This window comes from Trifolium pratense, linkage group LG2, assembly GCF_020283565.1.
Source record: "Trifolium pratense cultivar HEN17-A07 linkage group LG2, ARS_RC_1.1, whole genome shotgun sequence".
Taxonomy (NCBI): Eukaryota; Viridiplantae; Streptophyta; class Magnoliopsida; order Fabales; family Fabaceae; genus Trifolium; species Trifolium pratense.
In genome coordinates this window covers 56,491,581-56,519,050 of record NC_060060.1, presented here as the reverse complement: position 1 = coordinate 56,519,050, position 27,470 = coordinate 56,491,581, and the positions used below count along the sequence as shown (strand labels likewise).

At 36.8% G+C, this 27,470-nt stretch overlaps 3 protein-coding genes across 16 annotated transcripts; all 3 read right to left on the bottom strand.

Annotated features, from left to right (window-relative positions):
• Positions 1–356: 356 nt before the first annotated feature.
• Positions 357–2,499, bottom strand: LOC123908771 (pentatricopeptide repeat-containing protein At1g12300, mitochondrial-like). The gene has a single exon (XM_045959499.1). The coding sequence runs from the start codon at positions 2,325–2,327 to the stop codon at positions 690–692; it is 1,638 nt and encodes a 545-aa protein (XP_045815455.1). The 5' UTR covers positions 2,328–2,499; the 3' UTR covers positions 357–689.
• Positions 357–27,470, bottom strand: LOC123908769 (pentatricopeptide repeat-containing protein At1g12300, mitochondrial-like). Of its 14 annotated transcripts, none has more exons than XR_006809692.1 (4): positions 25,566–27,425; positions 24,088–24,709; positions 23,930–24,007; positions 23,437–23,851 (listed from the first exon to the last, which is right to left on the bottom strand). XR_006809692.1 is itself a non-coding variant. In XM_045959496.1 (3 exons), the coding sequence occupies exons 1-2, from the start codon at positions 27,300–27,302 to the stop codon at positions 25,665–25,667; spliced, it is 1,518 nt and encodes a 505-aa protein (XP_045815452.1). In that variant the 5' UTR covers positions 27,303–27,425; the 3' UTR covers positions 23,437–24,207; positions 25,653–25,664. The 14 variants fall into 14 exon arrangements, 5 of the variants coding, with proteins under 5 accessions (XP_045815451.1, XP_045815449.1, XP_045815452.1 ...); XR_006809696.1 differs by lacking the exon at positions 23,930–24,007 and having other exon boundaries at positions 24,088–24,207; positions 25,653–26,563; positions 26,684–27,425; XR_006809693.1 differs by lacking the exons at positions 23,437–23,851; positions 23,930–24,007 and adding an exon at positions 20,576–23,174.
• LOC123908772 (putative pentatricopeptide repeat-containing protein At1g12700, mitochondrial) lies at positions 15,951–18,008 on the bottom strand. Its single transcript, XM_045959500.1, has one exon. The coding sequence runs from the start codon at positions 17,912–17,914 to the stop codon at positions 16,283–16,285; it is 1,632 nt and encodes a 543-aa protein (XP_045815456.1). The 5' UTR covers positions 17,915–18,008; the 3' UTR covers positions 15,951–16,282.

Here is a 27,470-nt window from a genome sequence, read left to right as displayed (position 1 = left end):
CCGTACAACATGTGTCTCCTGAAGCAGCGCACCTAAATTTTGTTTTATATCTTTTTGAAGATTTGATTTACAAATAAGTTCATACTTATCCAGCAAGCTAAAACGCGCCTTCTACTACAAGATACCTAAGGCGGTTTGTTTTATTTGTTACAAAAATATGTTTTATATGTTGTGTGGTAGTGAGGGGAGTGAAACAGGGTCTCATATTTAGGAGTTCCTAGATAGAGTATAGCACGAGTAGTAGCTAGGTGACAAGTTGTAAACGAGGCGTTTACTGATAACTTAGAACTAGTACTATTATAGTGGATTCCTCCTGGATTGGTATTCCCAGAGTAGGTGTGTTTACACTGAACTGGGTTAACAAACCTACTGTGTTCTTTATTATTCTGCAGTTTATTATTTTGCTTGTCTGCTGTTTGATTTATATAGACAACTGGTGTAGCATCTGTCAAAGCATTTGTCCACTGCATGCCAGGAATTTCAGCTAGAGCAAGTGTAATACAATTAGTACAAACTGAACCCAACAACACTCTTATGACATCAATAATTTTCCAAGTCCTACCAATTTCCCTAAACACACTTATCCAAAAGAAATGACAAAAGCCTTATTTCCATTGAGTGAAGCAACTACATAAATGAAATGATGAAACAATGTTGAAACATAAATATCATAATACCTAGTTTTAGTCTTACAACAGACCTCTTGAAATCATTTCACGAAGAAGTTTCTCTGCCTTATCATTTTCATCTTTATCAAATAGAGAACGGATAATAATTTCATACGTTGCGGCATTTGGAATGCAACTATTGTCTTTCATTTTTGATAGTATGGCCAATGCTTCATCAAGCAACCCATCGTTACAAAACCCATGGATCATAGCAGTATATGTATAGACATCAAGATTGTAGCCTTTGACCAGAAGATCCTCAAAAACCTTTTGAGCGTCATTCAATCTTCCACCTTTACACAATCCATCAATAAGAATATTATATGTGCACATGTTTGGTTGAATACCCATATCTTTAATTTTTGTTAATAAAGCAATTGCCTTGTCAACATGGTGATTTTTGCATAAAGCATCTAATATAGAACAATAAGTAATTATATTAGGTGGTTGACCTCTATCATACATCTCATCGACAAGCTCTGAAGCATATGAGATTCTTCCCGATTTGCACAAACCATCAATAAGGGAACTGTAAGTTATCGTATCAGGAATAATTTTTCTACAAAGCATTTCATTGAAGAGATTCATGGCTTCATCTACCATTTTAATCTTACAAAATCCATTAATCATGATATTGTAGCATTGAACATCAGGAACCACTCCCATCTGAGCCATAGTGTTGAATATACCATTGGCCTTGTTAATTTCTTTAACTAAGCAATATCCATCCATTAAAGAGTTATAAGTAACAATATCAGGTTTAACACCTTTTCTGATCATGATAGCAAACACATTTTTAGCTTCTTTCACTTTTCCTTCCTTACAAAATGCATCAACCAACGTATTAAAGGTATAAATATTATGGTTGATGTTTTCCGATATCATTTTATTAAACAGATGAATTGCTTCTTTTAACCGACCTACGATGCAAAAGCCATTAATTAAAGTACTGTAAGTGACTACATCAGGAGAAAGTTTCTTAGCAATCATTTCAGAGTATAAATCAAAAGCATGATTAACAAGTTTATCCTTGCACATACTATCAATAATTGCACTGTACATTACCACAGTAGGTTGAAGCAGTTTCTCATCAACTCGTCTCAGCAGTTGTAGGGCTGTTCTTGTTTGTCCAAGTTTACATAACCCATTGATCAAGGTCCCATAACTAACTTGATCTAACCGGAATCCCTGCGCTACGACCTTATCATGAAAGTTGAATGCTTTATGGATCTGACCTTTGAGACAGAGACCCTTGATGAGTGTATTAAAGGTTATGACATTTGGATGAAAACCCTTTTTGAGAATGTTGGCAAATACAGAAAAGGAAAGAGAGATTTGACCTAATTGTGAAAAACAATTGATCAATATGTTGGAAGTGACTAAATCTGAGGAAATTCCATTTAATTCCATCTCTCGATGAAGTGAAACAACAGTGGAGTATTGATTTAGCTTAACAAAGGAACCTAAAATTTTGTTAAATCGGAAGATGGATGGATTGTTCTGAAGGAGCAATTGATTGAATAAGCAAACGAGATTTTGTTCGTCTTTATTTTGGTTGTGGAATTGAGAGTATAGGCTTTTAGGTGAAGAGGAGAAGAAGCGAATGAATTTAGGGTTTTGGAGTTTTTGAAAATTAGGAGAAGAAGCAACATACGACATTGTTGTTTGTTTGGTTTAAAATGAAAATCGATTAATCTTAAATGAATAATGTTATGACAATGTGATTGAAATCTTGAATGAATGATAATTTAATCTCAATGTGTAGGGGTTTTCACGGTGAGGCTTATCCAAGTGTAGAAGTGGGAAGCCCGGCCTAAAGTATTTCTCTGCATAGAATTGGCCAAAAAAAAATTTATAAGTATATTTAATTAAATAAGTTACTCCCTCCGTCCCAAATTATAAGGGAAAAAAGCCCTTTTTTTTGTCCAAAATTATAAGGAAGAAAGTCATTTTCAAGAATATTTTTTCCTTATTCTCATAAAATTAAATGCAAATTGCATTTAATTTTCTCTCTCTACCTTTTTCTTAATAAACAACAACCAATAAAAATTGTTTTTACATCTTGCTATGCAACTTATTCCAAACAAAAACATATTTCAAATTCCCATGTTTTACTTTTTCTTAATAAGTGTGATTTTTTTATTTTCTCTTATAATTTTGGACGGAGGGAGTAGATTGCAGTACAGTAAAAAAACATTTTAGCCTATTAGATCGGTCTATTTAAGTTATATGCATAATATTTTTTTTTTTGAAGAAGCCAAAATGGAATATATTAACACAAACAGCCTCCCCAATACAAGACGTACCGAGGTAGACTAAAAAAGTTTACAATAGAGTCATAGAGATGCAAACACAATCAAATCATACAAGACCCAAACACAACAATGGACTAGACCACCAGCTATGGTAATTCGAAGCTAACGTAATACTCGTCGACTTCAACCACCTAAAGGAGAAAAACTTGATCTTATCCAACAAAAGATGAGGTGTGCCCGTTGAGCCTTTGAACAAACGATGATTTCTCTTTGTCCATATCACCCAAACACAAACTAGCCAAAGAAGCTATAGAAAAGACCGTCGCGCTCGAGATACACCTGCGGAAGCTGTAAACTGGACAAAATGATCACGCAAAGTAGTAAAATCCATCGGAGGAATGTCAACCCACGCACGAACTAAATCCCAAAGAGAGCCAGCAATGCTACAAGATAAAAATAAATGATGGGCCGACTCAGCCACACCACAACCAAACACACAAGAATCAACGGTAGAAGACAAAACTCCACGAGTGACCAGATTGGCTCTCGTGGGCAACCTATCCCGCAATAAGCTCCACGCAAAGATGAAAACCTTCAACGGAACTTGAGGGTGTCAAATAAGGTTTTCCGCATCATGTAAAGCAACATAAGTCTGATGAGTCAGAATCTGATAACCTCCAGCAATCGTATACCCTGCATCAGGATCTGGGTGCCACTGCCACCTGTCCAAAGTCTGATCCTGCAAAGAAATGTCAAGAAGTAAAAACTGACACTCCCTCAACAACTCCTCCTCCCACGCCCTCAACCGCCTCCGCCACACCCACGCCTCTTCATCTGCCCTCCACCCTAAAGCAAACATCTCTGCGACCGAGCGCGATTTGGTCTTAGCCAACGCAAAAAGGCGACCAAACCGCTCCCTCAACGAGATCTCATCCAACCAAGGATCGGTCCAAAAAAGAGTATCTAAACCATCCCCTACCCTCCTCATAACATGCTCCCCAAACCACCTACCACGTAACTCACCCTCACCCTCTCTAATACGCACTATCTCCCTCCACCACACCGAGCTTCGCTGACCTCCCTCGCAAAGTCTACCATCCTCAACCCCATACCGAGCTGCCAAAACTCTAAACCACATGCCCTCTCTGTCCACCAGCATCTTCCAACACCACTTACCCAACAACGCCAGGTTGAATTCACGCAACCGTCTAACCCCCAAACCTCCAAACTCCTTACGCGAACAAATGTCTTTCCAACTAACCCAAGAGATTTTCCTAGAATCCTCACACCCCCCCCCCCCAAAAAAAAAATTTAATGAAAAGAGATTCAATAGAGGAAATGATACCTGAGGGAACCTTGAAGAAAGAAAGAAAGAAAGAACATAGACAGGTAAAGAAGTCAAGACAGACTTTAACAAAACCAGACGACCACCAAACGACAAGAAGCGACTTTTCCACCCAGACAATCTATTCTTTATACGAGACAACACCGATTCCCAAAACACCAAGCGTCGCGGATCACCCCCTAATCTGAAGACCCAAGTAAAGGAAAAGAATCTTTCCCACTTTACAACACAAGACAGACGCAGCTTCGCCTAACCAGGAATCTGGAATATTAACGCCAACCAATAAGCTCTTATTAAAATTTACCTTCAACCCCGACATAGTCTCAAACAACACTAAAACAGCCCGAAGAGCTCGAACATTTGCCCAACTTTTAACCCCCAACATGAGAGTATCATCAGCGAACTGAAGATGTGACACCCTGATTGACTCCTGACCACCAATACTATATCCCGTAAACAAATTACGCGCTACCATCGCTTCCATAAGCACACTGAGACCCTTAGCCGCCAGAAGAAAAAGGAAAGTTGAAAGCGGGTCACCTTGCCGAAGACCTCGCCGAAGAGGAAATTCATCAGTCGGACTACCATTAACTAACACAGAAGTTGTAGCCGTGCAAACACATTCTCTAATCCATTTTCTCCACAAAGTTGGAAACGACATTCTCCCCATAACGTCATCAAGATACCCCCAATCCACCGAATCATAAGCTTTCTCAAAATCTACCTTAAATAACATAAGATCCTTTTTAGACTTACGCGCCTCATCCACTATCTCGTTTGTAATTAGAATACCATCAAGAATTTGCCTATTCTTCACAAACGCAGTCTGGGACTCAGATATTACACTGCCAATCACTTGTCGCAACCTATTAGCTAAAACCTTCGCCAGAATTTTATAAAGGCTTCCCACAAGCGAAATAGGCCGAAAGTCGTTCAACCGTTGAGGATTATCCGTTTTGGGGATCAAAGCAATGAACGTAGCATTAATACCTTTAGTCAACCTGCCGTTCCGATGAAAGTCAAAAAGGAAACGCATAACGTCACCTCTCATCTCGACCCATAAATCTTTGATAAAACCAAAATTAATTCCGTCGGGACCCGGACTTTTATAACTGTCACAATCTCACACAGCTTGTTTCACCTCAGCCTCCGTAAAGGGTTTGATTAAACCTCCAACCTCCACCTGATTCAACCGCTTAAATTGAAGGTCTTCAACCCCCGGCCTCTCCACATTAGGTGCCTTAAAGTGAGACTCAAAATGCGAAAACACTGTCTGCCTAATCGGAATCACCCCCTCCAACGTAACACCATCAACCTGAATAACGGATATAGCATTCCTGCGACGACGACTCGCCAAAATCGAATGAAAGTACTTAGAGTTAACATCCCCTTCCTTGAGGCACAACGACCGAGATTGTTGCCAACTGATGCTTGCGTGTAGCTTAGACAGCGAATGGATATCATATGAAACCCCATGAAGCTCGGTTAACTCCGCCTCCGAAAGATCATCTTCCTCCCCCTTCTCATCAAGAGCAGACAGCCTAAACTTCAAAGAATCAATGCGACTAGGAATATTTTGAGCATGAGCCAAGTGCCAATCTCTCAGAGCCACCTTGATCATCTTGAGTTTTTCCTTGAGCACATAACTACCCCGGCCATCAACCTGAAACGAATTCCACTTTTCTCGGACAAACGCATTGTAACCGGGAATATCCTTCCAACACTTAAGCATCCTCGACGGACGAGGTCCCCAATCTTCCTCGTTCGCAGACAAGACCAGAGGGCAATGATCAGACAACCCCCGTAACTTAGCTACTTGTTTGCAATTGGGCCAAGACAAGCACCACTCCTCAGATAAAAGGAACCTATCAAGACCGCTCATCGAAACACCGTCCCCTTTGAACCAAGTAAACTTACGTCCAATTAAGGGAAGATCAATCAGAGAATTATCTTCAATAAATAGATTAAAAGGGATATGATCCAAGGATCGATGCCCGTCCCTAACCGACCGTCTTTCATCAATGTGCTTGGCAGCGTTAAAATCCCCACACACACACCTTCTTTTCTACCAATGAATCAAGCCGCACCGAAAAATAATCCCATAGCCCTTGCTTAGCCCCGTCGTCGCAAGGTGCATAGACATTTGCCACATGAAACTCATCCCCTGTCCTAAGAAACCGACCATGACACCACAAAACATGCCCACGGCTTTCAGTCGACTAAACCTCCACCTCAGAAGTGTCCCACAGAGTCAAAAGCCCTCCTGACGCCCCAAGCGATGGGCGATAAGAGAACCCGTGTGGAGAGCTGCCCCAGATAATTTTACAAAGAAATTCATCGAGAATTTGCAATTTCGTCTCCTGGATACAAAAAATAAAGGGTTTCAGATCCCCCACCATCTTACGCACTTCCTTCCTCTTTTCAGGGCCTCCCAGCCCTCTAATATTCCAAGAAATAATCTTCATAAAAAACACATATCCCCCCCCCCACAGCCAAAAACCACAACACTAGCACTCGTTGTCCCTCCGGGTCCCCCCTGCCCCAGACAACTGCCCTGTAAACTACTTCTTTCCTTTGCTCGCCCTTGAAAGAATATTGAACATGTTCACACTGTCTCCCTTAAACTTGACCCCGATAGCTTTCCCGATCCCCCACACATCATCCACCGCCATTTTGTCATTGCCTTGAACCGCCACCCAATTCATCCAATCGTTATTGGCAGAACCCGACGAGGATAAATCTCCTGACGAGACTTGACAACTCATAGAGCAAGATGGATTAACCCCGTCCCCGCCCCTTCGCCGACGAACGCTCTTCTTTAAAGCCTTTAACACCTCACAACGATCTTTGCTTGACATCCTAGCCACATTTTTAATGCTATGGAGAGGATGACGAAGCATCCCTCTTGCTTTCTTTCTCTTCGGATCCTGCTCCCCGATCATATTAAGTTTCGATCCTTGGTGAAACACCTTTCTGCTCCTCTTACTAGCTGAAAAGATCACTCCTGCATCCCCGTGATTCTGATCCTGCAGCCATTCCAAGCTCCAAGGCCCTGAAATAATGGATCGTCTCGCCTCCGGTGGGCAGGAATTTGTGCGCTTGCTAATAACCGGTCGAATAGTAGGCCTAACCTGAGCCTCCACCAAGGGGTAAGGCGCCTCTGCCTGACCATCCTGATCACCGAGCGCTTCCTTAGAACCCTTCCCCAAAACATATGAAATCCCGACTCTCTCAGGACCTGGTTTAGCTTCAGACTTGTCTAACAATTCATCATCCCGCATGCCTTGGCCTTCAACGAGATCCTCCTCATCAAGCCCTTCCTTAAATTTATCGATTAACATGTCCACACTGCGGTTAACCTCCGGATCCACCTGACCTTCACTGTAATCAGCTTGAGATTCCTCAAACTCACTCCCCTCGTCAAAAAGACAAGAATCCTCTCCCATAGCGTACCCCCATTCCTCCACGATCTTAATCTCCACTATGATTCCGTCCACCAGCACAGACACACTTTTTTTGATTATGTCAAGTTCCGGTGTAGCTATTAAGACTCGCGCGAAGTCTAATCTGGTCTTTTCAACAGAACTACTATTCGTTCGAAGGAACCGTCCACTTTCAAAAACGCACAGCTGGAAGAATTGCTCATTCCAAGCATGAAGAGGAACTCCATACAAACGGACCCAAGCACCTCTCCGATAAGGTGATGTCTCCTTATCCCATCGCATCCAATTCCAAAAAACTAGTTGGAAGAACTCCTTAGCATTGTCGATCACTGACATAGCATCTCCATTCTCAGTGCTATGGACAAAATCCTTATCGGCACCCATTGGAATGAGAATCAGATCACTAAAACCCGCGTCCATAATTCTGTTCTGCACCATAGAAAGCGATTCACCATTGAAGACTGTAGCCACTACCCCTTTGTAAGCCCACTCCGTATCATTAGGCTTCGATTTATAGCTTCGCATAAAGACTTTGCAGTCCTTGACTGAATCATTTAGCTGCTCAACCTTATTCGCAGACTTTACTACCCCTTTTGTTGAGTCTGCCTTTTTTGACTATCTCCTCCTGCCGAGCCCCTAGCTTGATAACCACCTCCCCCACCTGCACTCCTTCCCATGGGGCACTACTATCCTTCTCCGCAGTAATATCAATACTACAGCATAATCATTAATTTTCTTCGGCGACTTATTATTTCCAGCACATCCTGTAGGCTCTACATTCCTTGCTGAGTCTTGCTGCCCCACTTTCAGCTACTGCACTTCTTCTCCTTTTCTTAATCCACCCCTTTGCCTCTCCGAGTTCCTTCCCACCCCGGAAACATTGCGTTCAAACATGGCAACACTAACTTTAACCCGAAAATATCCAAACCAAACATTGTTGATAGCATTCAACAATTTTGTCACGTTTTTAACATTAAAAAATTTAACGAAACCGTAAGGTTTACCGTATCTATTTCTTTTTTTTTGCAACAAACACGTCCTCCAGCATACCACAGACTTCAAAACCCTTCCACAAATAAAAGTTCGACATTTGTGCTGGAAAATTTGTGAAATAAAAAGATACGTACCGTTTTAGAGCACAACCCGAAGCACCACCATCACCAATCTTATTATGTGAACGCTCAACATCGCCATTCCCATAATTTAACTCCGCACTCGCACCGCCGTTGTTGCCCTTAACCGTGCCTTGGCCAAAATGATTTCTGCCATACTCTTGCTTCTTCAAGGAATTCTTCTCCTCCTGCATAACACGGTTATTATAAACAACACACTTAGAATCATGAATTTCTTCCTCCCTTCCATGATTGAAACCCAAACGGTGTCTATCTGCATTCCTTCCATCGTGATTTCGGCCGGAATCTCTACCTCTATCGTCCTCCCTTTCCTCCTGCCTACATCGCCGACCACTGGAAGCTTTCCGCCGCCCTTCCATGGCTGAAAACGATCACGTTCTAGAATTGAAGGAGAAGGATCGCGCAACACGCCAGTTCCTTGACCGATGAAACATGCTCCGCCCTCTGTTATATCGTGACCTGCTTCTTCCAGATCGATAGTGATTGCAGACCTGGTGATTGGGAATACAACACCGATCGTGAGAAATATCTCGTCCAGGTTTCGAGCGCGATCGCGAATGGTGATCATAGGTTGGTCTATGTCTGTCCTGTTTTCGTTCATCCTGTCTAAGCTCTTTCCACCCTCTCCGTCGCACCTCAGCCCATTCTCCACTATCAATGGAATCGCCCCCCGTTTCTGCCTTACTTCCGGTGAAGGCGATGACCGAAACTGCCGTCCTAGGCTTGCCCTAGAAGCAGCTCTTCTCTCTCTCTCTCTAACTCTCTCTCTCTCTCTCATCGCTCTGTTTTTTTTAAATATTTTATTATTATTATTATTTATATTTATATATTAAAATTTGTATTTTGATTAAATTATAAATTTATTAATTTTTTCGGTAGTTTTGGTTCCGGCGAACGAATAATCATTGAATCCTACTCTAAATCACTAGTATGGCTATCAAAATCATGAGCATTAGCATGTAGGTTCCAGATCCAAGTAGTAGTATCGGGTCCCTTAGCTATTGTTCTTGAGAAATGACCAAGTTTTGCCCATTGCTCGAAAGAAGTTTTTATGGGATCCCTATCTACCAAAATTTTGACGGGTGCGTTTGTTACAGATTAAAAAAATAGTGATTTTGATGTAAAATAATTTAGAGATTAGTTTTTATAGATTTTTAGAAAAGTTGAATTTACATTGTGTTTGTTTATTATAATAAAAATCACTTTTTTTAAATAAAATAATCTTTAGTTTGTTTAGATACAACTTATAAAAGTGATTTTTTTAAGGAAAACACTTAATAGCACGACACATGGTTGTCGTCTAGGAAACACCGACACTCCTCAGATTAGGCGTGGCTGTGTCGGACACGTGTCGGTGTCCGACACCGACACTGACACTTATGATTACACTAAATTATGTCACTTTTCCAATTTTTTATCGATGTCAACGTGTCTGTGTCGTGTCCGGTATCTGTGTCCCTGCTTCATAGGTTATCGTCAATAGCACACGACTAGTATTAATGACCATATAATTAATTACTCTCCTATCTTAATTATTTATTTTTTTGGGTAAACATTTATCCTTGAATTTTTATGCGCCAAAAAGAATAGTTAATTTTCTCTTGTTAAAATAAATAAATTTAAAATTTGCAAAGAAAGATTCCTATAATGTATATTAAAATGACAGAAAAAAAAAAGTTAAAATTTCGAATGATGTACACGAGTTGACTGAAAAGTAGGGATAAAAAATCATGTTAGAAAATATTTAAGAGACCAAAACTTATTGAAATATTTTATAAAAGTTGTATTGTTTGCAAACTCTAATCCTAACCCCTTTTTCCCACATTTGTGGAGTTCAGCTAATGTCACATGGTCATGTTATAATAACACCCTTCAACTGAATGCGATCTTCCGTTTCATGTCCATGACTTTTATAGAATTTGCAGCACTTCGTTATGTCTGTCCTTGATGATTTCTTAATCTCTCTAGGGAATCTCACCCCGGACTCTACAAACTCGTGTTTATACACTCCTACAAGATTCGTTCTCTAGATGTGCTCATAGGAGTGTATTTAGAGAAATTACCACGTGGTCCTCACCCTGTTGTTCTGTTTGCTGGCTCAGTTGGATCTGATTGGCTATGGGGAATCGTCTCCTAGTTTCGCATGATATTTACATTCATTAAGCAAATCTTGCCAAAACACTTCAATATGAATCTCTTTATGTCTAATTTCAACTTGATTGATTTGATTAGTATCCTCTTCAACATCTTGATGTGGTTCAAGCTTACTCCCTCCCTTGTAAAACTTTTGTCCTTTTAGCCTTTTACTTTTATCCCAAAACTTTGATTCTTTTAAGAATTCAATGTACAATTAATGATATTTTACCATTTGTACCTTACAAGAATAAAAGCATTTATTAAATGACCAAAGATTTGGGACGGAGGGGGTAACAAAATTTAAGCACTCTTCAGCAGCATCTCTTAAATCATCATTTACTTCAACATTACTAGGCCCTTGACTAATAATTCTCCTCTTCTTCGAAAAAAACTTCCTCTAACTATTTTCTCCGTCCCTTCTGCTGAAGCAATTGTTGCAACAAAATTAGGATTTTGCATTGCTCTTGCCAAGAAACTCATCATCTGTTTTTGTTTCTATTTAAGCTTTCCTTCCACTGTTTCAAAGGAAAATTCTACTATTCTGTTGATATTAAGTACTAAATTATGAATATTGTTTTCTCCATTCCAACAATAGGCAGGGGCGTCTCCGAGTTTTTGGAGGCTCTGTGCAAAATATAAAAGTGGCCCTTTAATAAAAATAGGCCATAATAAAAGAAAGGCTTAATTAGTTAAATGGTCCCTTAAAGACATTTTAGGTTTCACATTGGTCCCTTAAAGAAAAAAAGGTCCGTTTTGGTCCCTTAAAGATATCTCCGTTTGTCACTTTAGTCCTTTCCGTTAATTTTTAACCCCAAAATTATAAGGTGAACCAACACTATAGGTGTTCACCATAGACTTCAATAATTTTTTAATATTAACCATTTGATTTCTTTATCAAAAGAACAACCATTGGATTTTAAAGATCTATTGTATCTAATAATGTACAACCAACACCTAGTTTTATTTTCTTTTCTTCATCTCCTTCCTCCTCTCTTCTTTGTAAACTTCATCAACACAAACAATAAACCCAGATTTTTTTCTCCAAAATGTTGCCATAATTTTTCCAAAACTTTCTTCTTCGGTCAATTGTTTCTAATCTTCAAACCTAAATCAACTCTCTCATGGCTTCTGAAAACACCAACACGGAAACTGAATTGGAAGGAGCAGATTGAGAAATTAAGCTTGTTGTTCTGCTTTGTTGTTTTTAAGGATTGAGACTTGTAGTGTTATTAAGGTTGCGAAATTGAATATGGAAAAGGACTGGATTTTTTCTGTTGTTTGATTTGAGATTCAGTTGAAACTGAATTTGAGATTTACAAGTTTTTGAAGTTTTGGATTTGTGTTGATGAAGTTTAGTTATGGGTTTCTGGGTTTCATTTGTGTTGCTTCTTGCTCCTTTGTGCTCCTATTCCTTGGTTGTGATTTAGGGATTTCAATTTTCAATTTGGGGATCTGTTTTTTTTTTTTGGGTTTGTTTGATGAAGATTGATGAAGTTGGTGATGAAGATGAAGAACAAGAGAGAGAAGAAGATGAAGAACAAGAGAAATATTTGGTTGATGATGGTTCACCATTATATTCAGTGGACATGCAAATCCTACCGTTACACTTTTAATAAAAAGATCAAACGGTTCAGATTAAAACAAATTAACGGAGAGGACTAAAGTGGCAAACAGAGATATCTTTAAGGGACCAAAACGGACTTTATTTTCTTTAAGGGACCAATGTGAAACCTAAAATGTCTTTAAGGGACCATTTAACTAATTAAGCCTAAAAGAAACAATGCAAAATTAGCTATGAAGCGTCTAAGAAACAAGAAAATCTCTATTACACATCTCTTCATTTAATAAAACTATAGTATAACAATTAGCTATAAAACGTCTAAAAAATTTATTCACAATAGAAAATCTCTTTTAGGACATTTTGTAACTAATAAATCAATCATTTTAGAATAAAGAGAATCTCAAGTATTTGAGTGCAATTACTAGTTTTATATCTGTCATTTACTAATACTACTACCCTATAAAAAAAATTTAGAGCCCCTATTTTTATGGGGTCTTATGCCGTCGCACATGTCGCACACCCACAAAAGACCCCTCTGGCAATAGGAATAATAGCTTATATTGGTGGTTACTTGAAGAGATCTACCGATGGAGAGATCAATTAGAAAGATTGAAGAAAGCATCGTAGAGTGCAGCTGCCGAGACGTCGTCTCTCATCTCTCAAGAACAAGGCTTCAATAGGGGCTTGGGTACTGTAGGGTGTCCAAGTCCCACATCAAATAGTACGAAATTCTTTGTGGTGTATTATTTAATAACTAGTTTGGTTCTCCTCCATAATAACTAGCTTTAAGGCTTCCCAAGTGTTTGTGATACTTATATAAATGCTGGAGATGAGGCCAAGATTTTCTTGCAATCTTTATGTCAAATAGTAGAAGGAAAAGGAATATTTCAACAGAGGAATCTATATAATATAAAGAGACATACATACTCAATAAAAGAAGAATCAATGAAATTCACGTAAGGAAGAAAAAAAATAGAATCAATGAAACTCATAAAGTATTCCATTTGAATACAAATTGTGTGCGATACCAGAGCCTAATCAGCACAATATGTGAATATACAAGGATCACAATTTTTAACATTATGTACTTGTACACGAAGTTTTATATATACTTAAGAAAAATAAGATTGGCAGAACACGGAAAACTACTTTGGAGGTATCCAATAATACACTTCTTTAAAAGAAGGAACCCTACTAGCTAATATGAACAAAAAGCAATCCATTTTATTAACGAAAACATGATTCTGAGACTAAAATAATAACAAAACTAGCTGCCAAGTAAATCGAGCAGAATTTAGAGCTGAATGAATTGAACAAAGACAAATCCATTAAATAATAGGTTGTACCTGTCAGATTCAGACTTTTTTTAAGATGCATGCTTAAGGTCTTAAACATAATAGCAGACTACAATTGCACTAACATCTGAGCAGCTCTTTTAAATCACTTATTGAGTTCTTTAAATCAAAATAGCAACTTGAACCGAAAGGACGATGATTTAGTGATCGGTTATGAACAAACAAATTTCAATGAAATGAGCAAACAATAATTGTTCAACCTGTCAAATCACTAGCGTCTAGTGCAAGGAAGACAGTGCTCGAATTTCAAATCAATAGCATCTATATAAAAGGGGAATCATGAATCATATTGATGTGTGCAAGTGTTGCCATCCTGAACTATTCAATCATATTTATGCTTTATTAAGAATTTAATTTAACAACGAGCACAAAAAAGTGAACAATACATTTAAGTATATGCTGCTGCATATATAATTATGGAGAAAATAGAATTATGCTTCCTACAAATCAAATAACTACCTTTGTAACGGCCACTAAGACTTCACCTTGGCTTTATAGTGATAGCAGGAAAGTGGCAGCAATACAGAGGCAACACCTTTGCATATTCCATCATGCTTTCATCAACAGGTTCAATTTATTTTTCAATTGCAACAAAAGTTTCATGTAGAAATATGATCAAAACAACACATTGACATTAGGCAACTAAATCAGTTGACTACAATAGCCAAAGCTGGACACATGATGCATCTGCTGTTGAAATTCAGAGTTGTTGTACTTACTGATATAGCGATAAACGCATGCTGCTTCTGTGATTCTTCACATCTGGACCCATTGTCCAACTATCAATAGACATCTCAAATATAATATACATTCTTGAGACATTTTTATGTATCAATCTGATTTCATTAAGAGCTTTTGCAACACTAGTGCAATTAATCTATAATTGTTGTTGAAATTGGTGTCGAGGAGGATAATTGGAAGCGTGACGTCGCGTTTCGTAAAGGGGAACCTCCATGTGAGAACCGTTACTCTCTGTATCTTCTCCAAAAAAACTGCCCCACATTCGAGGATCCCGATCCTCTCCTGTGTGTTATTTCCTGCTGTCTATCGTAGGCTGAAAACAAAAGAAACTAAAGAGACAGAATATGTGGTGAAGAAGGCTGAGAGGGATGGTGAGGCGATGACGGCGGTGAAATAGGAGACTTGCTATAAAATATACTAGAAACATACTTTGTTGTACATCAGAAACAAAAACCGTAGATAACAGAACTCCCACAAAACAAAATTTTTTGTGACATCAACGATTCAGTGCATATACATTTCAGATAGATAAGAATGACAGAACATGGAAAACTACATTAGATAAATAAGCTTTGAATGAAAAATCAAAGCTTGTTAAAGTTAAAAAAGACAAGGAAAAGGCGAATAAACCTTTAATTTTGACTCACTTCACGCGCCATAACAAGTTACTTCTTTGGTCATAATAATGCAAGGAATAACAGGATATTATATTTCCCAAACCATAACAAGTTTGCTTTCAGTCTCTATAGACCTGTATCCATGATCCCATTCCCTCACCCAAGATATCTGGTGTATTCTACTTCTGTATCGAAATGATTTTTTTAATATATATAAAGCATCTAGATATTAGCTATTGTTGATTAAGAAAACCATTGGCTAGTGTTGGGTTTTAAATATTGGATACAATTTCGCAAAAACAACAATAGCCAAATGTTGGACCAAGATGTCGTAGCATGTCCGTACAACATGTGTCTCTTGAAGCAGCGCACCTAAATTTTGTTTTATATCTTTTTGAAGATTTGATTTACAAATAAGTTCATACTTATCCAGCAAGCTAAAACGCACCTTCTACTGCAAGATACCTAAGGCGGTTTGTTTTATTTGTTACAAAAATATGTTTTATATGTTGTGGGGTAGTGAGGGGAGTGAGACACGGTCTCATATCTAGGAGTTCCTAGGTAGAGTATAGCACGAGTAGTAGCTAGGTGACAAGTTGTAAACGGGGCGTTTACTGATAACTTAGAACTAGTACTATTATAGTGGATTCCTCCTGGATTGGTATCCCCATAGTAGGTGTGTTTACACTGAACTGGGTTAACAAACCTACTGTGTTCTTTATTATTCTGCAGTTTATTATTTTGCTTGTCTGCTGTTTGATTTATATAGACAACTGGTGTAGCATCTGTCAAAGCATTTGTCCACTGCGTGCCAGGAATTTTAGCTAGAGCAAGTGTAATACAATTAGTACAAACTGAACCCAACAACACTCTTATGACATCAATAATTTTCAAGTCCTACCAATTTCCCAAAACACACTTATCCAAAAGAAATGACAAAAGCCTTATTTCCATTGAGTGAAGCAACTAAATAAATGAAATGATGAAACAATGTTGAAACATAAATATCATAATACCTAGTTTTAGTCTTACAACAGACCTCTTGAAATCATTTCACGAAGAAGTTTCTCTGCCTTATCATTTTCATCTTTATCAAATAGAGAATGGATAATAATTTCATACGTTGCAGCATTTGGAATGCAACTATTGTCTTTCATTTTTGACAGCATGGTCAATGCTTCGTCAAACAAACCCTTGTTACAAAATCCTTTGATCATAACAGTATATATATGAACATCTAGATTGTAGCCTTTGACCAAAAGATCTTCAAAAACCTTTCTCGCATCCTCCAGCCTTCCACCTTTACACAATCCACCAATAAGAATAGTGTACGTGCACATATCTGGCTGAATATCGTTCTCTATAATTTTGGTTAATAATGCAATTGCCTTGTTAACATCATGGTTTTTGCACAAAGCATCCAATATAGAATTATAAGTAAATATATCAGGTGGTTGACCTCTATCATGCATCTCATTGACAAGCTCCAAAGCATATGAGATTCTTCCTGATTTGCACAAACCATCAATAAGGGAATTGTAAGTTACCACATTAGGTATAATTTTTCTGCAATGCATTTCATTGAAGAGATTGATGGCTTCATCTACCATTTTAATCTTACAAAATCCATTAATCATGATACTGTAGCTATGAACATCAGGAGCCACTCCCATCTGAGCCATAGTGTTGAATATACCATTGGCCTTGTTAATTTCTTTAACTAAGCAATATCCATCCATTAAAGAGTTATAAGTAACAACATCAGGTTTAACACCTTTTCTCATCATCATAGCAAACATATTTTTAGCTTCTTTCACTTTTCCTTCTTTACAAAATGCATCAACCAATATATTAAAGGTATAAATATTATGGTTGATGTTTTCCGATACCATTTTATTAAACAGATGAATTGCTTCTTTTAACCGACCTACGATGCAAAAGCCATTAATTAAAGTACTGTAAGTGACTACATCAGGAGAAAGTTTCTTAGCAATCATTTCAGAGTATAAATGAAAAGCATGATTAACAAGTTTATCCTTGCACATACTATCAATAATTTTATTGTACATTACCACATTAGGTTGAAGCAGTTTCTCATCAACTCGTCTCAGCAGTTGTAGGGCGGTTCTTGTTTGTCCAAGTTTACATAACCCATTGATCAAGGTCCCATAACTAACTTGATCTAACCGGAATCCCTGCGCTACGACCTTATCATGAAAGTTGAATGCTTTATGGATCTGACCTTTGAGACAGAGACCCTTGATGAGTGTATTAAAGGTTATGACATCTGGATGAAAACCCTTTTTGAGAATGTTGGCAAATACAGAAAAGGAAAGAGAGATTTGACCTAATTGTGAAAAACAATTGATCAATATGTTGGAAGTGACTAAATCTGAGGAAATTCCATTTAATTCCATCTCTCGATGAAGTGAAACAACAGTGGAGTATTGATTGAGTTTGACAAGGGAACCTAAAATTTTACCAAATTGGATGATGGGTGGTGTAGGATTTTGATGCACTAATTGATTGAATTTGGAAACGAGATTTTCTTCGTCTTTGTCTTGAGAGTATAGTGTTGTTGTAGTTGAAGAGGAGAAGAATCGAATCAAATTAGGGTTTTCGAGTTTTTGAAAATGACGAGAAGAAGCAACATACGACATGGTTTTTGGTTTAAAATGAAAATCGAACAACAAGGAAGAAGTGAGCTTTGCCTATCTATGTAAAATGGGTACCTGGGTTGGGTTGGGTAGCGCTATTTTTGTAAAATGGGTAGTGCTTTTTTGGTTAAATGGGTGGTGAATTTTTTAAATAATATTTATATTGATCATATTAAAGAAATGGGTAGCGTTGTACCAAAAACATGAAAAAGAAATGGGTAGTGTTTTTTTTTTGTTAAATGGGTAGTGCATTTTTTATGGTACATAGTTTAATAAATCTAATATATTAATTAAATAAATGGATCAAATACATTATTAAATTAATTTTCGTTAAAGATTTTTTAATTTGGGGCATTTTGGTACTTTCAAATATAATTAACATTTCGATCTTTCTCTTATACAAAACAATATCTTAAGGGTGCGTTTGATTTGTAAAGAAATAAGGGATAGGACAGAACAAAAATAATTGTTCAGCGTTTGATTTAAAAAAGGAAAAAGGATAGCACAAAAAAAGTCACGGAGGACAGGACAACTATCCATTTTTTTTGTTACTCACTAAAGTGGGGGACAACTTTAAGCCACTAGGTTTGGTCTAGTGGCGAGGGGTTTGGCTAGTATGTTATAGGTCATGAGTTCGATTCCCACTCATTGTAAACAAAAAAAAAAGTGGGGGACAACTTTTTGTCCAGCGGACAAATAAACAAAAAATACGTTTTTATCCTTTAGGTTATCTCGTTGCCTCTTCCTGGAATTTTTTTCCTACCCGACAATTATTCTTTTACCCCTACAAACACATTTTTCTTCCAATATTACTCTTTTAATTGTTTGACTTCAACCCTACAATTTTTTTTTGCCACGCAAAAAAAAATTATAGTCAAATTTTCATACCGGAAAACTTTAATAAAAAATTCCTGGAGGAAAAAAAAATCCGGAATTTCTAGCGTGCGTTGTTCAAGAGTATTGCAACATATCTGATTGCTACAAAACCAATATTTGAAAGGATTTTGATACTACCCATCAACGAGGCAGTATCAAAATTTTTGGTTGCTCTTCATGAATTTTGATACCAGTTTATTGTATCCAAATCCCCTATCTCTATGGGAATTTTCACTTCTCACTCCCTTCACCCATTTTCAATTTCTTCGCTCAATTCAATTCCGGCGGCGACGGTGAAAACGGCGGCGACGGTGGAGAGGAGAGAAAAAGCAAAGAGAAAAGGGGCTAGATCCATAATTAGTTGTTGTTGAACGAGAAAAGGGAAATTTGATTTGAGATTGGGGATTAGAGATTTGGAAACTGGAATTGGATTGAGAGTGAGAAGGACCGAGGTGTTAGTTTCTCATGATGTTGGAGATTTCTGGGTTTATGAGATGAAGATGATGTTGGGATTTTTTTATTAATTTTTTTTTTCCAGAAAAGAAGATGAAGATGATGAACATTGTTCATCAAATTATGAGATGGTTTAATTTTAATTAGAATTTTTTTTTAAAAAAAAAGTAAAATTATGCATTTTTTAACTAAAAATTCATTGTACATTAAAAAGGATATTACAGTAAATTTTGTATTATTTTGTCCAGTACTTAACATATCAAATAAAGTACGGTACAAAATTGTTTGTCCTGTACATCGATCATCAAACAAAGTGCAGTACAAAAAATTGTCTTGTAACTCAGTCACTTGTCCAGTATTGTTCTGTCCGGTAATCATCTTTTTGCAAATCAAACGCACCCTAAATCTACTCAATTTCTATCTTCTTATACTCTCTCTCACCCTTTTCTCTCTTCTCATTTTCTCTTCACACCCAAACATACCCTAAATCTTTTGGCAGCTATGGAAATTGATGATATATCTTTGAGCCATGCAAAAATTGAAGAACCACAATTGAGAATCTCTTAATATACAAATCCATGCAACATAGAAGCACTTGAATATTAGCTACTAAGGTAGATTTTAATCATTATCAACGCTTCTTGCAAAATAAAACTCATAGATTATATCTTTTTGGAAGTCACATATTAAGTTGGACCCTAATCATTATCAAAGTTTTTTTTTTCTTTTACAAGAATTCTCTTTGCAAGCTAGATATGATGACAACTTAGATCTTTTGGCAACAATAGAAATGGATGATATCCCTTAAGTCAGGTAAAAAATGAAACATCATAATTGAGAATCTCTCAATATACAAATTTATACAATATAGAAGCACCTGAATATTAACTATTAAGGTTTCTTGCAAAACAAAACTCAAACTACATTTTTTTAGAACTCACCTATTAAAATGTATGAAATTTTCAAGCACTTTTTATGTAATTTTTATATTGCAACTAACTATTTTTAATGGTTCAATACAAATATAATATTAAAAAATTCAATACTACAATAATTAGCATGGGTCAAAGTCTAGTAAGTACTTATTGTTACTTAGTGAGATCCCTAGTTAAATATAATGTGAGAATGAAAGAGAAAGTTGTCAAAAATTAGTTGTTCAAATAACATTTCTCCATTAAATATGGTCTTCCGTCTTGCTTGATTTCCAAACAATGTGGAATTTCTTAGTATACCAAAACAACAGTAGAAGGATTCCAAACAATGGGGAATTTAATTTCTTAGTATACCAAAACAATAGTAGAAGGAAAGTGAATAGTATTTCAACAAGAGAGTATATATCATAAATCAATCCTGTCATAATATAAAGAGACATACATATACATACTCAGTAAATATAGTGTGTTGATATCAGAACCTAATCAACACATCATGCTTATATAAAAGGATAAGTATCTACACAAACCAACTATCATCATGCTAGTCTAAAACAACTAAGCATGAGAAGAATCATAATGCTAAACCATCTTTCAATTTCATGTCCTCCAAAAAGGAGACTTGCTATAAAAGATACTTACAAAACAGAATTTCTTGTGACATCGACCATTTGGATAGATACTTACATATATATTCAAACAGATAAAATTGACAGAACATGAAAAACTACTTTAAAAGAAGGAGGGAACCCTACTAGCTAAATATGAACCAAAAGCAATCCATTTTATTACTGAAAATATGATTCTGAAGCTAAAATTATAACAACAGAATCAGCTGCCAAAGTAACTTGAGCATAATTTAAAGTCTTGCACATAATGGCAGACAACAAAATAGCAACGTGAACTGAAAGGACAATGCTTCCATGATTGGTTATGAAGAAACAAATTTCAATGACATCAGTAAACAATAAATGTCCAACCTATCAAGACAGTGCTTGGATTTTTTAACTTTTGGGGACTGAAATCATTGTTCCCAGACTTGGGCACTGGAATTTTGAAGTGCAACCCAACATCAATGTTTCAGCATTTGGAAAATGTTTTCAAAATTTATCAGAAATTGCAAGATTAGTTCTATTAAGATGGTCAGAAGGAAGGGCAGACACACAAATCCAAAGGATAAATGCAATGCAATGTAGGGAAAAAAATGATAACCTATTTGTTCCTGGTAGACTTCAGTAGAAGGATTAAAACTTTATTTCTAACATCTTGATCATACAGTAGATCTCTTGCAATCATGGTTGTTAAGATCTATAGTTAAATCGTGAGATCCCACGATCTTACGTGTTGGGGGTGAGCCAAAGTGCTGGAGCGCAGAGAAGATCGCAAGAATGGAGGAACAGGTGAAAGCGCAGAGAAACATCGTAAGATCGTGAAAGCAGAGATCTTCCACGCGTTTTTTAGTTATGGGTTTATAAAGATTCAATTCAACCCGTTTCGCCCCGACCCATTTGATATGTTTTTTACCCGGTTCAAATTACACTGACCCGACCCGAAAACGAACCGCTTCACCTAAAAAGCTGCATCTAACCCTGATTACGTGGGGAAAAGGAACAGTTTCACCTATAAACATGATTGCGTATCAAAAATATCATGTGGAACTGGGAATTTTGCATCGAGCCTTGCATCCCTATCTCTATTCATCAACCGTATCACTAATTTCATTAATGGTTGCTAATTATTCAATTCATCTTATTTCCTTTCAAATTTTCAATCATGTCTTCTCTTGTTGGTGCCTCCTCATCTGCACCCCCTAGAGTTCCGAAAAATTCAAAAGGAAACCGAAATGATATTGCTTGGAAACATGGAGTTTCTGTTGATGGAGGAACAAGAAAAATCAAATGTAACTACTGTGGAAAAATACTTATTGGAGGAGTTTATGGAAAAATACTTATTGGAAAAATACTTATTTTTCTATGTTCTAGTTTTTAAGTCTAAGCTATTTTGGTTATGTTAAAGAGTATTGAAGTTTTTATGTTTAAGATTATGTTTAATATTAATGAAGTTTTTATGTTTAAGAAAATTTGTGGGATCTTACGATCCTTATTACGATCCTACGATTTACGATCTTTCTTTACCCCAACGATCTTTAGTGGGATCTAGATCCTGACAACCATGCTTGCAATCATTTCACGAAGAAAGCTTCTATGCTTTACAATTTTCACCTTTTTTAAGGAGGGAAAAAATAACTGTTTCATAAGCTTTAGCATTCAGAATGCAACCAGTGTCTTCCATTTTGATAGCATGGTCAATGCTTCGTCAAACATTCCCGTTTTGCAAAATCCCTTGATTATAATGGTATATGTATAGACATTTAGATTGTAGCCTTTGACCAAAAGATCTTTGAAAATCTCTAGTGCATCCTCTAGTCTTCCAACATTACACGATCCATCAATAAGAGTAGTGTACGATACCACATTAGGAATAATTTTTCTGCTATGCATTTCATTGAAGAGATTAATGGCTTCATCTACCATTTTAATCTTACAAAATCCATTAATCACGATAGTGTAGCTCCGAACGTTAGGAGCCACTCCCATGACCCATCTGAGCCATACTGCCATAGTGTTTGATAATTTGAAAGAAACAATGTGTGTCAATGTGCAAGTTTAAAAACAATGTGTCAAAAAACAAAAGTGCAAAATACAAAACCGCATCTAGAGAGTCTCGAGTGTTTTTTAATAACTATTTTCTCCGCAAACATATGATCCAAATGCTACCAACACTGTTTTTGTTGTTTGAGGTTTAAATATTTTGTGATGATGTGAAAAATGACTTTGATTGTTGGCAGACAACACAAAAAGTAAACACCTCCACTATAATTTGTATAAATATTTTAACATGATAAGGTAAAAAATGTGTACTTTACTATTGATGATTTGAAATCCGCATCGATTCTTTGCTACTGACAAGGAGGAGGTTGCACTAGCTCCAACTCCTTTCTCCTGCAGAATTTGATTAAAGGTTTTGGACTTCAAATGATAGATAAATATTTTTACATGATAAGGTAAAAACTGTGTCCTATACATGCTTAGCAGGGCCAAACTGACCAAATGGATTGTTCTGATCTTCTGGCCTCAAACCAAGCATCACAGTAGAAGCAACCATAGAGAGGACAAACCATAGAAACTTAGATAAGGAACCAAATGAAATAAGAAAAAAAGTTCATAACCTTGATCTACACGATAGTAATGCAAGAAACAACAATTGTAAATCAAATCAAATAACTACTTGTATAACTTTGAATTCATTTGTAAATCCCTGAAATATTCGTACAGGTTCCTGACCTCTGTAACAGCCACTAGGCTTGGCTTTATACTAAAAGCAAGAATGTGGCAGCAGTTTAAACCAACCATATAATTCTAAAATAAGGGAACTGTACGTTACAACATTAGGAATATTTTTTCTAACCATATCATTCTAAAATATTAAAAAACTCCAAACCAAAATTTAAGATAAATTATCATCCAAAACTGCAGCACCAGCAGTTATGTAGAAAATAGAATCATGCTCCCTCCTTCTGTATGCAAGTTTAAAACTCTAAGCCTAGTGACCAAACAACTTGAAGACCATTCCAGTTCTCAATATTAGTCTTTAATGCATATTTGAGTAGATTATGCAGCTGCAATGAGGCCTTAGTTACTCATTAGACAGTAATTTAATGTAACCACAAGAGCAATTAAAGTCATTCTCAGCTTACTTCGCTTAAGGGCAAAGCCAAACTTATGTCTGTTGTTTACAGTTCAGGTCTTAGAAACTCAACCTTAAGCTTATCATTCTAAAACAGATAAGCTTCGTAAGATTAGAACTATAATGCAGAAGTATAAGTATTAAAAAGAAAAATAATAATAAGCTTACTTGTTGTTCTGTCCCAATTCAATTTAGTATCCCTAAGATAGGCTCAACAGAACAAATCTTAATTAACCCAGTTTCCTACGACCAACACCTCTTCTTAAGCTCAATTAAGAACAATAAATTCTGTCCAAAAAGTGCAGACATTAGAATTTGGCAGCAAAACAGATATTGCAGAGAAACGTTTCAGCTAATAATTTCATTACAAGCCACACACATAATCATTTCAAGTATTAAACTCACAAACCAAGCCATAACTAGTTACTTCTTTGGTCATGATAATGCAAGGAATAACAAGATATTATATTTCCCAAGCCATAACAAGTTTGCTTTCAGTCTCTAGACCTGTATCCATGATCCAATTCCCTCAGATATCACATGTATTCTACTTCTGTATTGAAATGAAATTTTGACTATATAAAGTTTCTAGATATTAGCTATTGTTGATAAAAAAAACATTGGCTAGAGCAAGTGTAATACAATTAGTACAAATTGAACCCAACAACACTCTTATGACATTAATAATTTTCATATCCTACCAATTTCTCCAAGTTGGAACATGCCGATCAAGTAGTCGGGAAATATAAACACACTTAGCCAAAAGAAATAACAAAACCCTTCATTCCATTTAGGGGTGGCAAAGTGGGCATGCCCGCCCCGTTTAGGCCCGCCCCGTTTAAGCCCGCCCAAAAGCGGGGCGGGGCGGGGCGGGGCAACTTAGGTGTCCGGGCTCAACAACTCAAGCCCGCCCGTTTATTGGCGAGTTGGCGGGTTGGCGGGCCGGCCCGCCAAATACTTTTTTTTTTTTTAACTATTTGAATTATAACTTCACAATTCTTACCTCCTAGTTGATGTTAAAAAAAATACTACAAGAAACATTAATTAAGTTAATAAGTAATTTCTTACAATTACCCTTAATTAAACTAATACTTACAATTACCCTTAATTAAACTAATAAAAACATCAACTAAGTTAATAAATAATTCATTACAATATAAGATAAAAGGATAAATACTAGCAAGTGATAATTCCCATTTGAAACAAGCAAACAGCTTGTGATGCATCCAGTTCCACCAAAACATGGCTCAAAAAGCGGTGGCTTGATGGAATAGAACGACGGTGGAGTGGATTGAGTATCACGGGGGCGAAGTGGAAGAAGGAGCAAACAACGGATGAAATGAAACCCTAATTTTGGAAGAAGGGAGCAGATGGTAAAGTTAAGTTTTATGAGAGAAAATTGGATTGAGATATTTGGGCTTTCATTCCAAGCCCAATTTTCAATAAAAGAAAAAAAATTATAAAAAAATTAAAAAGCCCCCGGGCTAACCCGCCCCGCCCCACCCCGCCCCGTTTTTTAGGCGGGTTAGGCGGGGGCGGGCCACCTTAAGGTAGCGAGCCGAAAACCTCAGCCCGGCCCGCCAAAAATAGCGGGTTAAACGGGTCGGCCCGGCGGGCCTGACCCGTTTTGCCACCCCTAATTCCATTGGGTGAAGCAACTACATAAATGAAATGATGAAACAATGTTGAAACACAAATTCAAAATAATAATGTACAGTAGACAAATATCATACCTAGTTTTAGTCTTACAACAGACCTCTTGAAATCATTTCACGAAGAAGTTTCTCCGCCTTATCATTTTCATCGTTATCAAATAGAGAACGGATAATAATTTCATATGTTGCGGCGTTTGGAATGCAACTATTGTCTTTCAGTTTTGATAGTATGGCCAATGCTTCATCAAGCAACCCATTTTTACAAAACCCATGGATCATAGCAGTATATGTATAGACATCAAGATTGTAGCCTTTGACCAGAAGATCCTCAAAAACCTTTTGAGCGTCATTCAATCTTCCACCTTTACACAATCCATCAATAAGAATATTATATGTGCACATGTTTGGTTGAATACCCATATCTTTAATTTTTGTTAATAAAGCAATTGCCTTGTCAACATGGTGATTTTTGCATAAAGCATCTAATATAGAACAATAAGTAATTATATCAGGTGGTTGACCTCTATCATGCATCTCATTGACAAGCTCCAAAGCATATGAGATTCTTCCTGATTTGCACAAACCATCAATAAGGGAATTGTAAGTTACCACATCAGGTATAATTTTTCTGCAATGCATTTCATTGAAGAGATTGATGGCTTCATCTACCATTTTAATCTTACAAAATCCATTAATCATGATATTGTAGCTATGACCATCAGGAGCCACTCCCATCTGAGCCATAGTGTTGAATATACCATTGGCCTTGTTAATTTCTTTAACTAAGCAATATCCATCCATTAAAGAGTTATAAGTAACAACATCAGGTTTAACACCTTTTCTCATCATCATAGCAAACATATTTTTAGCTTCTTTCACTTTTCCTTCCTTACAAAATCCATCAACCAACGTAGTGAAGGTATAAATATTATGGTTGATGTTTTCCGATACCATTTTATTAAACAAATGAATTGCTTCTTTTAACCGACCTACGATACAAAAGCCATTAATTAAAGTATTGTAAGTGACTACATCAGGAGAAAGTTTGTTAGCAATCATTTCAGAGTATAAATGAAAAGCATGATTAACAAGTTTATCCTTGCACATACTATCAATAATTGCACTGTACATTACCACAGTAGGTTGAACCAGTTTCTCATCAACTCGTCTCAGCAGTTGTAGGGCTGCACTTGTTTGTCCAACTTTACATAACCCATTGATCAAGGTCCCATAACTAACATGACCTAACCGGAATCCCTGCGCTACGACCTTATCATGAAAGTTGAATGCTTTATGGATCTGACCTTTGAGACAGAGACCCTTAATGAGTGTAGTCAATGTTATGACATCTGGATGAAAACCCTTTTTGAGAATGTTGGCAAATACAGAAAAGGAAAGAGAGATTTGACCTAATTGTGAAAAACAATTGATCAATATGTTGGAAGTGACTAAATCTGAGGAAATTCCATTTAATTCCATCTGTCGATGAAGTGAAACAACAGTGGAGTATTGATTGAGCTTAACAAAGGAACCTAAAATTTTGTTAAATCGGAAGATGGATGGATTGTTTTGAAGTAGCAATTGATTGAATAAGCAAACGAGATTTTGTTCGTCTTTATTTTGGTTGTGGAATTGAGAGTATAGGCTTTTAGGTGAAGAGGAGAAGAAGCGAATGAATTTAGGGTTTTGGAGTTTTTGAAAATTAGGAGAAGAAGCAACATACGACATTGTTGTTTGTTTGGTTTAAAATGAAAATCGATTAATCTTAAATGAATAATGTTATGACAATGTGATTGAAATCTTGAATGAATGATAATTTAATCTCAATGTGTAGGGGTTTTCACTTTTCACGGTGAGGCTTATCCAAGTGTAGAAGTGGGAAGCCCGGCCTAAAGT

Excerpts from the sequence above, each read along its gene's own strand:
- LOC123908771 (XM_045959499.1), bottom strand. The coding sequence starts at position 2,327 with ATGTCGTATGTTGCTTCTTCTCCTAATTTTCAAAAACTCCAAAACCCT.
- LOC123908772 (XM_045959500.1), bottom strand. The coding sequence starts at position 17,914 with ATGTCGTATGTTGCTTCTTCTCGTCATTTTCAAAAACTCGAAAACCCT.
- LOC123908769 (XM_045959492.1), bottom strand. The coding sequence starts at position 27,302 with ATGTCGTATGTTGCTTCTTCTCCTAATTTTCAAAAACTCCAAAACCCT.